Raw genomic sequence first — 18,858 nt, forward strand, 5'->3', positions numbered from 1 at the left:
AAATAACATAGTGCTGGTACAATAGACACATAGATCAATTAAACAAAATAGAGAACCTATAAATAAACCCACATATCTGCAACCAATTGATCTTTGACTAAGTCAACAAAAATAAACAATAGAGAAAGAACACCTATTCAATAAATGGTGCTGGGAAAACTGGATAGCCATATGCAGAAAATGAAACTGGACCCCTATCTCTCATTGCATGCAAAAATTAACCTAAGATAGATGAAAGACTGAAATATAAGAACTGAAACTATAAAATAATTCCAGAAAAAAAAACTAGGAAGAATTCTTCTTGACATTATCTTGGGCAAAGAGTTTATGACTAAGACTTCAAAGGCAAATGCAATGAAAACAAAACAGACCAGTGAGACGTAAACTAAAAACCGTCTGCACAGCAAAAGAAATAATAAACAGAGTAAACAGACAATCTACAGAATGAGGAAAAGTATTTGCAAATTGTGCCTCTGACAAAGGACTAATTTTCACAATCTACAAACAACTCAACAAGAGAAAAACACTCCATTAAAAAGTGGGCAAAGGACATGAACAGACATTTTTCAAAAGAAAACATAAAAGCAACCAACAAACATAAGAAAAAATGCTCAACATCACTGATTATCAGAGAAGCACATTAAAACCACAATGAGATACCATCTCAAACCAATCAGAATGGCTATTATCAAAAAGTCAAAAATAACAGATATTGGTGAGGATGTGGAGAAAAGGTAACTTACACACCATTTATGGGAATGTATAACACAGTAACTCCTGTGGGAAAAAGCATGGAGATTTCTCAAAGAATTAAAAATAAAACTACCATTGAACCCAGTAGTCCTACCACTGGGTATAAACCCAAAGGAAAGCAAATCACTATACAAAAAAGACACTTGCACTCATATGTTTATCACAACACTATTCACAATAGCAAAGTCTTGGAATAAACCTAAGTGTCTATCAATGGATGATCAGATAAAGAAAATATGGAATATATACACCACGGAATACTATGCAGCCATAAAAGGGAATACAATCATGTTTCTGCAGCAATATGGATGGAGCTGGATGTTATTATTCTATGTGAGATAACTCAGAAGCTGAAAACCAAATACCATATATTCTCATTTATAAGTGGGAACTAAACAATGGGTACACATGGATATAAAGATTAAAAAAAGACACTGATGACTCCAAAAGAGGGGAGAGGTTGAGAGGAGGGTCAGAGTTGAAAAATGAACTATTGGGTACTGTGTTTACTATTTGGGTGATGGGTTTACTAGAAGCCCAGATATCACCATTACACAATATATCTATGTAACAAACCTGCACATGTACCTGCATCAAAAATAATCTAAAATAATCTAAAAAACAACATACACACAAAAGAAAATGTAGGTTTGATTTTTTAAATTAAACTTCTTATTTGAGATAATTGCAGATGTACGTGGAGTTGCAAGAAATAATACAAGGAGATACTCTGTACTTCTCAGTCGGTTTACCACAATGGTAACACCTTGTAAAACTATAGTGCAATATCACACTAGGATACAGACATTGATAGAGTCAAGATACAGAACAGATCCAGCACAAGTATCTCTCAAATTGCTCACTTATAGCCACACCTACTCTTTTTCCTTCCCAGTTTCTTCTCTCATCTCTAAATCTAGGATAGTACTAATCTTTTCCCAATTACTATAATTTTGTAACTTGAAGATTGTTATATAAATGAAATCAAATAGTGTATGAACTTTTGGGATTGACTTTATTCCCTCAGCATAATTCTTTAGAGACTTATCCAAGTTATTTCATATATCCATAATCTATTCCCTTTTTATTGCTGAGTAGTTTTCCGTGGCACAGATGCACCATAGTTTGTTTAATCATTTGCCCTTAAGTTTTTATATGTGGCCATCTTTGAAACCCTTTTGTTCAAATTAGTTTTACTATTGACTGTCTAGAGTTTTCCATGGATATATCATGTCATCTACAAATACAATTTTAATACTTTTTTGCAATTATTATGCTTTCAATTGATTTCTATTATGTATTTAGAAAACAATATATGTAACAGATGAAGATGAGGCAATATCAATTATCCAGGAGATTCACACAGAATGGTTTTGAAATCCTGTGGTAAATTCAGTTTGGAATGTTTACTTTAGGCCACTCCTATGGGTCTTCAAAGCATACTTCAAAGCACCAATAAAATCATTCCACACACAAACCGCCTAGCAAGAACACTAATATAAATGCTCTATACTACTTAAATATCAGAATAGGTAGTTCTAACTAAAGTAAACAAAAACTGATCTTGTTTCAGGAAGTTTTATAAGGTTATGACTGGTAGAATTAATCTGAAGATATCAAAATAGTTATGGAAAGCGACTAAGAGATTCTTTCTGCAAGAAAAAAAAGTTAACATTTTTTGAGATACCATTGGGTAAAAGTGAAATCAATTTCTTTGCCTCTGTTGTAATAGAACTATAATGAAAGGCTAGAAAAAATTGAATTGTATGTATCTCTAAAATTGCTCCAATGTTAAATTATTAGTAGCTAAAATACCAAAAACTTATTTATTGTAAAAAGAAGAGTAACAAATGTATCTAAACTGTTCAAGTAAGATATATGTTAGACAAAAAAGAGAATATTTCTCTCATTTGTATACTCATTTGAGTTTTAACAGAATATATTTTATTAATTAAAAGTGCAACACATATTAAAACTACTGAAAATATAAAGAAATATAAATATAAAGAAAACCCTACAGAAGCGCAAGTGTACAGCATTCTATAGAATCACAAATATAATACATAGAATTCTATTTCCAACAGAGAATATTCTTTTGTTTTCAAGTCATTAGATTCCATTTATAATGTTTTACTATGCATTATTACATGACAAGAACAACTCAATACATTCTAAAATACAAGGATAATATGCAGGCCACAGTGTTTAAGATAATATAAAAAAGTTTAAACTAATAATTAAATTATAAACATGAAATTCTTTGCCACTAACAAGCACTATTTTGAAAGATTCTTAGGTAAAAATACAAACCAAAATTGCAACTACATGCTGGAAATGTTCTGTACCTTGATGTGTATGTTGATTTCATGTATATATGTCTGTGTATATATATTATGTATTGTGTATGCTTATATACATTATATACTATGTATCAAGGTGCACCCTACAGACTTGTGTAATGTACTGGATGTATATTAGATTTCAATAAAATAATGTTAAAAACAAATAATCATAGAAAAATTTAAAAATCAGTAATAAAATGTTTAAAGTGTAGGGAAATAAGATATCTCTATCAGAATTCTTCAAGATTTGAATATTCTCTATAACAACTTGCAAATATTTAAAATCAAAATTCCATTTCTGAATATAAAAACACAAAATATCTCATTCATTGTGAAAATGTTTAGATTTCTTGGGAGCCTAGGTGAGAAGATACAGCTAATGCTGCACTTGTACATCAGCTATTTTCCAGAAAGGATCATGTCTCATGCTTTTGTTTAAAAGCATTGTGCATTACTCCCATCATCTTCCCTGTCTTTGGACTGTGGGTTTAGTCCTCCAAGAGGCCTAATGTTTCTCTTTGCCAAACGCCTGAGAGAATATGCAACCCTGGCACAATTTAGATAATATATTCAATATGTTTACTACATATTTCATTGTTCATTTACATTTCAACACTATTCATTGCCTTAAGAAGGCAAATATAATTTGTGGCCATTATTGTACATTGTTGTTGAATATTGCCAAAAAACATATCCATTAATAAGTTTGTTACTGGATAAACAGGTAGTTACTTTGTCTATGAAATGACTTATGAAGAAATCCTTGGTGGGTTATTATATAGCTATTTAAGGGAATATCTATATATGATATACATAATATTATATACATTTTTAAGGGAATATCTATATATAAAATATACATGATATTATATAGATATTTAAGGGATTATCTATATATAATAGATAAATGATAACAGATATTTAGGGAAGCTGGTTGGGGTTTTTGAATGGCTTGGGAGCACACTGATATTCCTCTCAATTAAATTATCAAATGTCAGTTGCCACTATTTGAAAATTTGCTATTTGACACATTTTTAGGGATTAGAGTCATATAATGAAGAAAGCCTGTGGTGAAAAATTATAGTTAAACAGCATGAGATATAAATAAAGGTTTACTCAGGGGTAAGCTCATAGCCTTGAATCTTTTATTACTAAGCAATAAATATGAAAATAATGTATAAAACTTTCAGTTCTGTAAGTTAAAAAAGAACAGCAAACAATCATTTAAAAAGACTGAGAGAAAGTAATGACAATAAAAGCAAAATTAATGACAAATATTTTTGTCAAGTAAAAATTGCAAATAAAATGATTGTTTCTTTGGTGGAAAATTAGACAAAATAGTCTAGAGAAAACAGGAATGAAAATTGTTCCAGAATAATGCAAAAAGCATCAAGTATCCCATATCTTCTTAAAAAAGAGCATTTACAGAATTTTTCCAATTGTAATCATAATTAATATTCAACGTTATTAAAATATTAGAATTCTCAAAAAACCATTTTATTGTTTAATCAAAACAACTTTACAAAGTAAACAGATCAAGAAAATGATGTGATTTTTCTAAGATCACAGAGTCACACAGCTCTAACTACAAAGTTAAATAAGAAGAAAAAACTACTTATGCTCATTCACTAAAATATTTACATTTATCTTTACAAATCTTCGTAGGTACAAACCATACAATCTTTTTCATATTTTAATTGGCTAGCATATGGCCACTTATAATTCCTTAAGAAAGGCTCATGTGACCAAAACTCCCTAAATTTTTTATCTTGAAAACAATTTGTGGTGCACATTTTTGTGTGCCCCCCCCGCACTGCTCCATCAATGGCACATCCTCCAATTGCTTTTGTTGCATCCCATAAGTTTTGATATGTTGCTTCCATTTTCATTTTTTCCTCAAGATATTTTGATTTTCCTTTTGATTTCTTCCTTGACCCAATGGGTGTTCAGTTTCTATATATTTATAAATTTTCCTCTTCCTATTACTGATTTTTAATTTCATGTCATCGTGGTCAGAAGAGATGCTTGATACGATTTCAGTCTTCTTAAAGTGGTTAAGACTTGCTTTGTGGCCCAACATATGATCTATCCTGGAAAATGTTTTGTGTGCACGTGAGAAAAATGTGCATTCTGCTGCTTTGGATGGAATGTTCTGTATATGTCTGTTAGGTCCATTTTGTCTACAGTGTTGTCAAATCCTTTGTTTCTCTACTAGTTTTCTCTGTAGAAATCTATCAATTTTTGAAAATAGGGTCTTATAGTCTCCTATTATTATTGCATTGTAGTCTACTTCTTCCCTCAGTTCTGTTAATATTTGCTTTATATATTTAGGTGCTCCAACATCTAGTGCATATATATTTACTATTGTTATATCCTCTTTATGAATTGACTGCTTTATTATTATATGAATAACCTCTTTGTCTCTTTTATAAAGTTTTTGTTTTAATGTCCATTTTATCTGATAGAAGTAAAGCTTTTCTCACTCTCTTTTATTATCATTTGCATGGATTATCTGTTTTCCTCTTGTAACTTTCTGTCTAAGTGCATCCTCAAAGCTGAAATAAGTCTCTTGTAGGCAGCATATAGTTGGGTGTTGTTTTTCAATCCATTCAGCCCCTCTCTATCTTTTGATTGGAGATTGTAATCCATTTAAATTCAATGTAATTGAAATGTAAGGACTTACTCCTACCATTTTGTTTTTCGTTTTCTGGTTGTTTTGTAGATCCTTTGCTCATTTATTACTTTCTTGCTGTCTTCCTTTGTGATTTACTTTCTCTGGCTGTGTAATTTGCTTCCTTTCTGTCTGTCTTTTGTGGGTCTACTGTAGGTTTTTACTTTGTAGTTACCATGTGACTTACATAAATCCTATTATAATTACAACAGCCTATTTTGATATCATAACACACTCACAGGAAGTAATCATTTCCCATGAGAACCATTTCAGGTTCACGAGAGCAAGAACTCACTACCTCAACACCAACAGCAAGTCACCTCTGCAGGTAGAGCCCAAATGATTCAGACACTTCCCAATAAACTCTACTTAAAGTTTCACCTCTCAATATTACCATGCTGAGAAATAAGGTTCCACATGAATTTGGCAAGAACACTCATATGATAGCAAAACAAAGTAGACTTTAAGTCAAAAACTGTCACAAGGGACAAATAACATTATTTTTTAATGATAAATGGATCAATTTATCAAGAGGATGTAACAATGTAACAATTAAAAGTATATATGCACCCAACATCAGAGTGCCTTAATAAACCAAATATTATTTGACATGAGATGAGAAATGGATAGCAATACAATAATATCAAGAGACTTTAATACTCTGCTTTCAACATTGGATAAATTAAGAAGACAGAAGATTAATAATGAAGTTACTGGATTGCACTGTGATAACAGACATATACAGACCATTCCATCCAACAGCAGTAGATTACACATTTCTGTCTTATGCAAATGGGACATTCTCTAGGATAGACCATATGTTAGGCCACAAAAAAATTTTTAACAAATTCAAGAAGTTTGAAATCATATCTAGTATTGTTTTCAACCACAATGGCCAGAAACTACAAGTTAATAATGAGGAATGTGGGAAGATTAAAAAATATCTGGAAATCAATGTAATCCTGGCCAATAGGTCAAAGAAGAAATCAAAAGAGAAGTTAAAGAAAACCTTGGAACAAAGGAAAATGGAAACATGACATACTAAAACCTGTGGGATGCAGCAAATGGAGTTCTGAGCTGGAAATGTATAGCAATGAATGCCTATATGAAAAAAAATCCCAAATAAATAACCTAACATTATGCCTTAAGGAACTAGAATAACAAGAGCAAATTAAAATCAAAGGTAGCAGAAGGAAGGAAATAACAAAAAACAGAACAGAAACAAAGCAAATAGAAAATAGAAAAATCTTTTAAAAATCAATGAAACTAAGAGTTCATTTTTTGAGGAAATAAAATGGACAAACCTTTAGCTAGACTAAAAAAAGGGAGAATATTCAAATAAATACAATAAAAAGCAAAGTGGAGACATTACAAGAGATACCTCTGAAATAAAAAGAATTATGAGACTATTATGAATAATTATATGCCAGCAAATTGAAAAAACCTAAATGGAATGGACAAATACCTAGAAAAATGCAACGTATTAATATTAATCAGGAAGAAATAGGAAGCTGGAACATACTAACAACAAATAAAGACATTGAAGAGGTAATTAAAAACCTCCCAACAATGAAGAGTGCAACACCAGATGGCTTTATGGGTGAATTCTACCAAACATGTAAAGAAGAATTAATATGAATACTCTTTAAACTCTAGAAATAAAACTAGAGAGAATACTCTCAAACACACTTAGTGAGATCAGCATCACCTTGGTACTCAAACCAGACAGAGATATCACAAGAACACTACAGGTCAATTTCTCTGATGAACAATGATGTAAAAATCCTTAATAAGATATTAGCAAATCAAATTTAAAAGCACACGAAAAAGATTATACATCATCACTAAATAGGCTTTATCCCTAGCATGCAAGGCTGGTTTAATAAATGCAATTCAATCAATGTGACACATCATACCAACAGAATCAGTTATGATAGCCTCATGATCATATTAATTGATGCAAAAAAAAGCATTTGATAAGTTTCAACATTCTTTTGATAAAAACTCTCAACAGTTTAGACGTAGAAATAAAGTTCCTAAACATAATGAAGGCCATTTACGCAAAACCCATGGCTAACATTATAATCAACTGGAAAAACCAGAACACTTTTCCACTAAGATCCAGTACAAGACAAGGATACTCTCTCTTAGCATTTCTCTTTAACACAGTGCTGGAAAGTACTAGCAAGGGCAATCAGACAAAAAAAAAAAAAAAAAAAAAAAAAAAAAGAAAGAAAAAACATGAAAATGGGAAAGGAAATACATAAAATTATCTGTATTTACAGATGACATAATAGTATCTGTAGAAAATCCTAAAGCATTGACAAAAAAGTTAGAACTGATAAGTGATTTCTGCAAAGTTACAGGATACTAAGTCAATATACAAGAATCAATTACATTTATTTTCTTTCCACTTATTTTCTTTTTTTAAATTTTTATTTTATTATTATTATTTTTTATTATTATTATTATTATACTTTAAGTTTTAGGGTACATGTGCACAATGTGCAGGTTAGTTACATATGTATACATGTGCCATGCTGGTGTGCTGCACCCATTAACTTGCCATTTAGCATTAGGTATATCTCCTAATGCTATCCCTCCCCCCTGCCCCCACCCCACAACAGTCCCCAGAATGTGATGTTCCCCTTCCTGTGTCCATGTGTTCTCATTGTTCAATTCCCATCTATGAGTGAGAACATGCGGTGTTTGGTTTTTTGTCCTTGCGATAGTTTACTGAGAATGATGATTTCCAATTTCATCCATGTCCCTACAAAGGACATGAACTCATCATTTTTTATGGCTGCATAGTATTCCATGGTGTATATGTGCCATATTTTCTTAATCCAGTCTATCATTGTTGGACATTTGGGTTGGTTCCAAGTCTTTGCTATTGTGAATAGTGCCGCAGTAAACATACGTGTGCATGTGTCTTTATAGCAGCATGATTTATAGTCCTTTGGGTATATACCCAGTAATGGGATGGCTGGGTCAAATGGTATTTCTAGTTCTAGATCCCTGAGGAATCGCCACACTGACTTCCACAATGTAAAAACCCTAGAAGAAAACATAGGCATTACCATTCAGGACATAGGCATGGGCAAGGACTTCATGTCTAAAACACCAAAAGCAATGGCAACAAAAGCCAAAATTGACAAATGTGATCTAATTAAACTCAAGAGCTTCTGCACAGCAAAAGAAACTACCATCAGAGTGAACAGGCAACCTACAAAATGGGAGAAAATTTTCACAACCTACTCATCTGACAAAGGGCTAATATCCAGAATCTACAATGAACTCAAACAAATTTACAAGAAGAAAACAAACAACCCCATCAAAAAGTGGGTGAAAGACATGAACAGACACTTCTCAAAAGAAGACATTTATGCAGCCAAAAAACAAATGACAAAATGCTCACCATCACTGGCCATCAGAGAAATGCAAATCAAAACCACAATGAGATACCATCTCACACCAGTTAGAATGGCGATCATTAAAAAGTCAGGAAACAACAGGTGCTGGGGAGGATGTGGAGAAATAGGAACACTTTTACACTGTTGGTGGGACTGTAAACTAGTTCAACCATTGTGGAATCAATTACATTTCTATATATTAACAACAAACTATCCAAAAAAGATATTCAAAAATTCCATTTAATAAGAGTGTCAAAAATAACTATTTAAGAATAAATTTAACTAAAGAAGTAAAAAGTCTGCAGACTGAACACTGTAAAACACTGAAGAAAGACATTGAAGAAGACAACAATAAAGATATCCCATGCTATGTATCAGAAGAATCAATATGGTTAATATGTCCATACTACCCAAACCTATATACAATGTCAACACAATATCTAACAAAATCTTAATGACATTCTTCACAGAAACAGAATAAACAATTCTAAAATTTGTATAGAACCAGAAAAGATCCTGAGAGGGCAAAGCAATTATGAGGAAAAAAAAGTTGTAGGCATTAAACCTCTTGATTTAAAATTATATTAAAAAGCTATAGAAACAATAATTTTAAAAAACTATGGTATTGGCATGAACACCGACATAGAGATCAGGTATAGAATATAGGGCCCAGAAATAAATGACAAACATATGTGGTGAATTAAGTTTTGACAAGGGCACCAAAAGAACACAATGAGGAAAAGATAGTTTTTTCAATAAATGGTGCTGGGAAAACTGAATTTCCACATGCAAAAGAATGAAATGGACCCTTATTTTATGCCACTCAGAAACTCCACAAAAAATTGGATAGGCTACCTAAATGTAAGACATAAAACCATAAAACTTCTAAATGAGAACATAGGGCAATAGCTTCTTGACACTGACATATGTGATGAATATTTGGATATCATACCAATAGCTTGGGCTACAATAGCAAAAATAAACAAATGGGATGACATCAAACTAAACGTCTTCTGCACATCAAAGAAAATAATCAACAAAATGAAATGGCAACCTATGAATTAGGAAAATATAATGACAGATAATATAACTACTACTACCTATTAATTGTAATATCTATAATTTATAAAGAATTCATACAACTCAAAGTAGAAAACAACCCAATTAATAAATAAGCCAATGACTTGAATAGACATTCCTTCAAAGAAGACATACAAATATATGAAAAGACATACAGGTATATGAAAAGGTGCTCAAAATCATTAATTTTTAGGAAAATGCAAATTAAAACCACTATGAATATCACCTCACATAGAATGGCTATTAAAAAGTCAAGGGATAAAAAAAATTGGTAAGGGTGTGCATAAATGGGAACCCTTGTACACTACTGGTAAGAATGTAGACTGGTGCAGCTATTGAGGAAAACAGTATGAGATTTCCTAAAGAAATTTAAAATATGACTACCATGTGACCCAGCAATCTCACTTTTGGGTATATTACCCAAAGGAAATGAAATCACCACATCATAAGGGTATCTGCATTCCCATGTTCATTGCAGCACTCCTCACAATAGCCAAGGTATAGAAACAGCCTAAGTGCTTATTGATTGATGAATGGATAAAAATATTTTGGTGTATATGTAAAACAGAATATTATTCAGCATTTTAAAAAAGGAGATACTGCCATTTGCCCTACAACGTAGAACCTGGAAGGAATAATCCAGTGAAATAAGTCAGACGCATAAATAAAAATATTTCATGATCTCACTGATATTTGGAAAATAAGAAAAATCAAAGATACAGAAATAAAGAATAAAACATTGGTTACTGGGACCAGGCAAGGTGGGTGGGGTACAGCATGAATGGGAAGATAAAGGTTAGAGGTTATGAAGGAGCAGATATGTAGGATGAACTAGTCTAAAGATCTAATGTACAACATGAAGGTACTAGTTAATAAGACTGTAATGTTAAAAAAAGAATCACGGACGGAAAATTTTTAAAGCAATAAGGTAAAGAAAGTTCCTCACATACAAGGGAATGTGGTGGCTTTCAGTGGATTTTTCAACAAAAACTTTGCAAGCCAGGAGAGAGTCTGATTATGCGGTTGACACTTGAAGAATATAAATTGAAGTACTTGGGTTCACTTACATATGGATTTTCATCTGCCTCTACCACCGCCAAGACCAATCCCTCTTTTTCCTCCTTTTCCTCAGCCTACTCAACATGAAGATGACAAGGACAGCTCAGCCAAGCTTCTGATTCCCTGGAACATGGAGCACTTCATCAGTTTGGCCCCAGAAGGCACAACTGCTCTGGGGGACCTAAGCTTAGGGTCCCTGGAAGGTGAAGCATTGCCTCAGCTTTGGCACTGGAGAAGCAGGATGCTCTGGTAGGCTGAGACTTTGGGTCCCCAAGGGGTGAGGTGCTACTTCACTTTGGGTACCAGGGGGTGCAAATGCTCCAGTGGGTCAAGGCTTCAGGTCCTGCCCTTTCTCTCTCTTCACCTGAAAAGGCTGCAATGTAAAATTTAACTCTTTTAATGGTTTCCTATAAACTCTGTAGACTTTCTTCATTCTTTTTTCCTTTTGCTCCTGACTGGATACTTTCAATTGACCTGTCTTACAGTTCACAGATTCTTTCTTCTGCTTGATCAAGTCTGCTGTTGACACTGTCTATTGCATTTTTCATTTCATTCACTGTATTCTTAAGCTCCAGAGTTCTGGTTTTTTAAATTCCTATTTCTTCATTGATCTCAATGTGTTCAAGTATCTTTTTCTATTGTTTAGTTGTCTATCTGTGTTCTCTTTTTAGTTAACTTAGTTTCCTTAATTATTTTGAATCCTTTATCAGGAAATTATTGAGTATCCATTTATTTTGGGTCAGTTACTAGAAAATTATTGCATTCTGTTGGCAGTATCATGTTTCTTTGTTCTCCTTGCTTCTTTTTTGCCTTGCATTCATGTCTGCACATTTGATGGTGCAGTCACCTCTTCCAGAATTTACAGGCTGGTTTTGGTGGGGAAAGAGCTTCAACTATGGGTGGGTGTGAAGGCATTGGCTAGGATAGGTGTAGTGTTTCCGGCTTGGTGAGCATGCAACAGCTTACATTCCCCATGCAGCTCTGTCAGATGAGGTCAGCATCACTGAAAATTGCAGCATCCTCAGTCGCCAAGGCTAGTGGTGTCTGCAATGGCTGTGAGGGTTGTTAGGGTCTTCAGCTACAAAGGCTGCTGGGATCTTACTAATCTCTTTTTCTCCCATAGTGGAATTCATGCCCACAGATATCCCTAAAAATGCCAGGTTCAGTTTGTGGGCATCCTCGTGGTGGTAGCAGTGGTGGCATCAGTGTCTGATGTCCAGTGCCCACAAAGTGGCCATGGTGCCAGGATTTGGAGTCTGAGTACACATGAAGAGTCAGTGGCTCCAGGGTCTGGGGCAGTAGGGACATTGGTGCCTGTGGTGCAGGTCCCTCTGCAGCAGCATTAATAATGGTTTGTGGGACGTGGGAACTTTTGGAGAAACAAGAAAATGAGGTATGGAGAGTAAATTCAGGCAGAGCTCAGGAATCTGAGGTGGTGATGCAGTGGGTCCAGTGTCATGGGTGCAGGTGTTTGCCCTAGGATCTGGGGTCCAGAACATGGGCATGTGCAAATTCACTGTTGCTCTAGAGTCCACAATGCAGATGCACATGCAGATGCTGCAGCAGTGGCTCTGGTGTCCATAGGAGGTGTTTATGGAGTGGCTGTAGAGCTAGAATTTAAAGTGCAGACATGTGTGGAGTAAAAGTGGTTCCATGGTCCCAGGTGCAGGCTAGCTTGTTGTGAAAATGACTTTGGAATATGAAACATGGACATGCATGCTCCTGCAACAAAGCTGAGGCCTAGAATGTGGGTATGCAAAGAGTGTCTGTAGCTCTGGAGTCTGTGGCATGCATGGTTTTGGATGTGAGTAGGTCCTGGCCCTGGGTAGCACAACAGTGGCTTCCTATTGAGGCTGGAGCACAGCAGTGTCTCTCTCTCTCTCCAGGAGGTCAAAACAGCAATGGCTGTTGGTTAACCATCTCAGTGGCAAGAGCCAGCAGTGTCCTCTGTGTCCTGACGACAGAAAGGATGAACACTAAGGGGACATCTGATGTGAAAGCTACAGGGAGTGTGTGGCTGCCTCAGGAACTGTTGAAGTCCTTAGTAGAAAAGGCTGCTAGGATCCTTTGCAGAGCAGGCCACTGGAGACCACAGTGGTACCTGCCTCATGACTGATTCTGATATTCCCCATCTTTCTTTGTTCCTAGCTGTATCCAGATGTCTCACATATGCCAATCTCCCCAGAAATCCTTTCTGTGCAATTATTGGTTTTTGCTGTACTATGTTGCTGTAGGTTTTAAATTTGACTCTTAAGCCCTTCTAGGACTATTTTTGTTCATGGGTAGCTGTCTAATTATTTCGTGTGTGTGTGAGAGAGATAAAAGCTGGTATAACCTAATCCACCGTGTTGCTCATATCATTTATCTCTCCCACCTCTTATAAGGACACCAATCATATTGGATTAGAGCCCACCCATGTAATGCCATTTAACCTTAATTACTTCTTTAAAGATCACATCTCCAAATACAGTCACATTGTGAGGTGTAGTAGAGATGAATTTACTTCAACATATGAATTTTGGGGAAGATACAATTCAGTTCATAATAGGTCTGTAGAAAATTCTTCTGCCCTTCATCATGTTTTCTTATAGTATCTTTGTTTGAATGCTGTGGTCGTTTCGTTTTTGTTTCTTATGTTTGAACTAATTTGATTTTTTATATAACTAGGAGGAGATTCTTACCCGTGTGTATTCATAGGTGGTTTTTCAGGGTTGTTTTCAAGTCTTTACCTCTCAAAGGCTCCCTCCATAAAGTATAAAACATTTTCTTATAAAAGTGATTTGGTTAGTAAAAACTGACATTATGCAGTTTTAAAAATCAGATAACATTTAGATTGAAATATTTACAAGAACTATGTGAAAACAGTTAATAGCTTCTGGTGGTTAATAATAATAATCTTATAAAAAAATGCTGGGAGGTCATTCTAGGAACATGAAATTATATTTCTATACCTTAGTTTTAAACCCTAGTACTTAAATCTCTTGATAAATGTTCTAGGATAGAGTTTTGCTTTCCTTTAGCTTTTCAATCCTACCATTTTCACCTATACACACACAGTGACTCACAAACAGGTTTTCCTTGATTAATGTTCTCTGAGAAATTAAATTATTTCTAGATTTTATCCTAAATAATATTATTTGCTAATTAAATGTAAGTAGTATTCTAAAAGCTGTTTAAAACATGTATGGTCCAAATATAGTACATACATGGTATGACTTTATTTCTGTGACATTTCAGTTTTCCATGATAATTCCATTGATTATAAGATATTTGGCTCTAAATTTAATAAGTAATTAATTATGGTATAATGAAATTTTCAGAAGAAAATAACATTTATTTTAACACATGGGTACTGCTATGGCATGCTTTGTAAGAAAAAGAACTACCAATATTTTTGGATGGAATAAATAAAATACTGCAACCCCAAAATTTTAGAAACCAAAACAATGATCAATATTTAAATGATATATTCATACCTGAACACCAAAGGAAAATGTTATTCCCTAGGTCTTCTTTAAATTCATCATTAAAGAGGTAACTGGATTCTGGAAATGCTTCATGGAATGTTGCATATATGGCTTGTGCCAAACAATCAGGATATATCTACCAAAATAAAATCATATTAGATTAATTTTATATTTTTAAATTTTAATATATGACAGCTGCCAAAGAAGTTATTATTTTTTAAATTTGCCTTGCAATTTATTAACCAAATAAAAATTTGCCATTTTTTAAATTCTAAAATCACATTTATATAAATTAATGTACATCACTATGCCTGAAAGCTAAATTTGAACTGGAATATGTTTCAGTAAGGAGCAATGCCACCCTCTCCACTCCCCGCAACCACCTGGAAATTAAATTTCTTTGGTTTCCTTATGATTTTAAATTTTAGTTTTTAAAACCAGTTTTACATTTATTTAATATTTTTAACTTTTATTTTATATTCAAGGGTACATGTGCAGGTTTCTTATATAGGTAAATTACATGTTAAGGAGGTTTTGTGAAAAGATTATTTCTTTTTATAATCATTTCTGTCAGGCCTCTGAGCCCAAGCCAAGCCATCGCATCCCGTGACTTGCACGTATACACCCAGATGGCCTGAAGTAACTGAAGAATCACAAAAAAAGTGAATATGCCCTGCCCCACCTTAACTGATGACATTCCAACACAGAAGTGTAAATGGCTGGTCCTTGCCTTAAGTGATGACATTACCTTGTGAAAGTCCTTTTCCTGGCTCATCCTGGCTCAAAAGCACCCCCACTGAGCACCTTGCGACCCCTACTCCTGCCTGCCAGAGAACAAACCCCCTTTGACTGTAATTTTCCTTTACTTACCCAAATCCTATAAAACGGCCCCACCCTTATCTCCCATCGCTGACTCTCTTTTCAGACTCAGCCAGCCTGCACCCAGGTGAAATAAACAGCAATGTTGCTCACACAAAGCCTGTTTGGTGGTCTCTTCACACGGACGCGCATGAAATTTGGTGCCGTGACTTGGATCGGGGGACCTCCCTTGGGAGATCAATTCCCTGTCCTCCTGTTCTTTGCTCCGTGAGAAAGATCCACCTATGACCTCAGGTCCTCAGACCGGCCAGCCCAAGGAACATCTCACCAATTTTAAATCAGGTAAGCGGCCTCTTCTTACTCTCTTCTCCAACCTCTCTCACTGTCCCTCAACCACCTTCTTCTTTCCACTCTTCAATCTCTCCCTTCTCTTAATTTCAATTCCTTTCATTTTCTGGTAGAGACAAAGGAGACACGTTTTATCCGTGGACCCAAAACTCCGGCACCGGTCACGGACTGGGAAGGCAGCCTTCCCTTGGTGTTTAATCATTGCAGGGACGCCTCTCTGATTATTCACCCACGTTTCAAAGGTGTCAGACCACGCAGGGACGCCTGCCTTGGTCCTTCACCCTTAGCGGCAAGTCCTGCTTTTCTGGGGAAGGGGCAAGTACCCCAACCCCTTCTCTCCTTGTCTCTACTCCTTCTCTGCTTTTCTGGGGGAGGGGCAAGTACCCCTCAACCCCTTCTCCTTCACTCTTAGCGGCAAGTCCCACTTTTCTAGAGGAGGGGCAAGTACCCCAACTTCGTATCTCTGCACCCCAATCCCTTATTTCCATGCCTCAACCTCATATCTCTGTGCCCCAACCCCTTATTTCCATGCCCTGACCCCTTATTTCTGTGCCCCATCCCTTATTTCCATGCCCCGACCTCTTATCTTTGTGCCCCAACCCCTTTTCCCACTTTTCTGGAAGGTAAGAACCCCCAAACCCCTTCCCTCCGTTTCTCTACTCTCTTTTTTCTCTAGGCTTGCTTCCCTCACTATGGGAACCTTCCACCCTCCATTCCTTCTTCTACTCCCTTGGCCTGTGTTCTCAAAAACTTAAAACCTCTTCAACTCACACATGACCTCAAACCTAAATGCCTTATTTTCTTCTGCAATGCTGCTTGATCTCAATACAAACTCGACAGTAGTTCCAAATAGCCAGAAAATGGCACTTTGAATTTTTCCATCCTGCAAGATCTAAATAATTCTTGTCGTAAAATAGGCAAATGGTCTGAGATGCCCGACGTCCAGGCATTCTTTTACACATCAGTCCCTTCCTAGTCTCTGTGCCCAGTGCAACTCGTCTCAAATCTTCCTTCTTTCCCTCCCACCTGTCCCCTGAGTCCCAACCCCAAGCGTCGCTGAGTCTTTCTAATCTTCCTTTTCTACAGACCCATCTGAACTCTCCCTTCCTCCCCAGGCTGCTCCTTGCCAGGCCGAGCTAGGTCCCAATTCTTCCTCAGCCTCTGCTCCTCCACCCTATAATCTTTTTATCACCTCCCCTCCTCACACCTGGTCCGGCTTACAGTTTCGTTCCGTGACTAGCCTTCCCTCTCCTGCCCAGCAATTTACTCTTAAAAAAGTGGCTGGAGCTAAAGGCATAGTCAAGGCTAATGCTCCTTTTTCTTTATCCCAAATCAGATAGCGTTTAGGCTCTTTTTCATCAAATATAAAAATCCAGCCCAGTTCATGACTTGTTTGGCAGCAACCCTGAGATACTTTACAGCCCTAGACCCTAAAAGGTCAAAAGGCCGTCTTATTTTCAAAATACATTTTATTGCACAATCTGCTCCTGACATTAAATAAAACTCCAAAAATTAAATTCCGGCCCTCAAACCCCACAACAGGATCTAATTAACCTCGCCTTCAAGGTGTACAATAATAGAAAAAAGTTGCAATTCCTTGCCTGCCCTGTGAGACAAACCCCAGCCACATCTCCAGCACACAAGAACTTCCAAACGCCTGAACCGCAGCGGCCAGGCGTTCCTCCAGAACCTCCTCCCACAGGAGCTTGCTACACGTGCCGGAAATCTGGCCACTGGGCCAAGGAATGCCCGCAGCCTGGGATTCCTCCTAAGCTGCGTCCCATCTGTATGGGACCCCACTGAAAATTGGACTGTTCAACTCACCTGGCAGCCACTCCGGGAGCCCCTGGAACTCTGGCCCAAGGCTCTCTGACTGACTCCTTCCCAGATCTTCTTGGCTTAGCGGCTGAAGATTGACACTACCCGATCGCCTCAGAAGCCCCCTAGACCATCATGGACGCTGAGTTTCGGGTAACTCTCACAGTGGAAGTTAAGCCCGTCCCCTTCTTAATCAATACGGAGGCTACCCACTCCACATTACCTTCTTTTCAAGGGCCTATTTCCCTTGCCTCTATAACTGTTGTAGGTATTGACAGCCAGGCTTCTAAACCTCTTGAAACTCCCCAACTCTGGTGCCAACTTAGACAATACTCTTTTAAACACTCCTTTTTAGTTATCCCCACCTGCCCAGTTCCCTTATTAGGCTGAGATACTTTAACTAAATTATCTGCTTCCATGACTATTCCTGGACTACAGCTATATCTCATTGCCGCCCTTCTTCCCAATCCAAAGTCTCCTTTGCGTCCTCCTCTTATATCCTCCCACCTTAACCCACAAGTATAAGATACCTCTACTCCCTCCTTGGCGACCGATCATGCACCCCTTACCATCTCATTAAAACCTAATCACCCTTAACCCACTCAACGCCAATATCCCATCCTGCAGCACGCTTTAAAAAGATTAAAGCCTGTTATCACTTGCCTGCTACAGCATGGCCTTTTAAAGCCTATAAACTCTCCTTACAATTCCCCCGTTTTACCTGTCCTAAAACCAGACAAGCCTTACAAGTTAATTCAGGATCTGCGCCTTATCAACCAAATTGTTTTGCCTATCCACCCTGTGGTGTCAAACCCATATACTCTCTTATCCTCAATACCTGCCTCTACAACCCATTATTCTGTTCTAGATCTCAAACACACTTTCTTTACTATTCCTTTGCACCCTTAATCCCAGCCTCTCTTTGGTTTCACTTCGAATGACCCTGACACCCATCAAGCTCAGCAAATTACCTAGGCTGTACTGCCGCAAAGCTTCACAGACAGCCCCCATTACTTCAATCAAGCCCAAATTTCTTCCTCATCTGTTACTTATCTCGGCATAATTATCATAAAAACACACGTGCTCTC

At 36.4% G+C, this 18,858-nt stretch overlaps 1 protein-coding gene across 6 annotated transcripts in view; it reads right to left on the reverse strand.

Moving 5' to 3' along the window:
* FAM227B (family with sequence similarity 227 member B) overlaps positions 1 to 18,858 on the reverse strand; it is a 305,085-nt gene that overhangs the window by 195,738 nt on the left and 90,489 nt on the right. For all 6 annotated transcript variants that reach the window (XM_054531451.1, XM_054531453.1, XM_054531449.1 and 3 more), the window contains one exon: positions 14,795 to 14,921. In XM_054531451.1, coding sequence (XP_054387426.1) covers positions 14,795 to 14,921 — 127 coding nt within the window. The remainder of the gene's footprint in view (positions 1 to 14,794; positions 14,922 to 18,858) is intronic.

This window comes from Pongo abelii, chromosome 16, assembly GCF_028885655.2.
Source record: "Pongo abelii isolate AG06213 chromosome 16, NHGRI_mPonAbe1-v2.0_pri, whole genome shotgun sequence".
NCBI lineage: Eukaryota > Metazoa > Chordata > Mammalia > Primates > Hominidae > Pongo > Pongo abelii.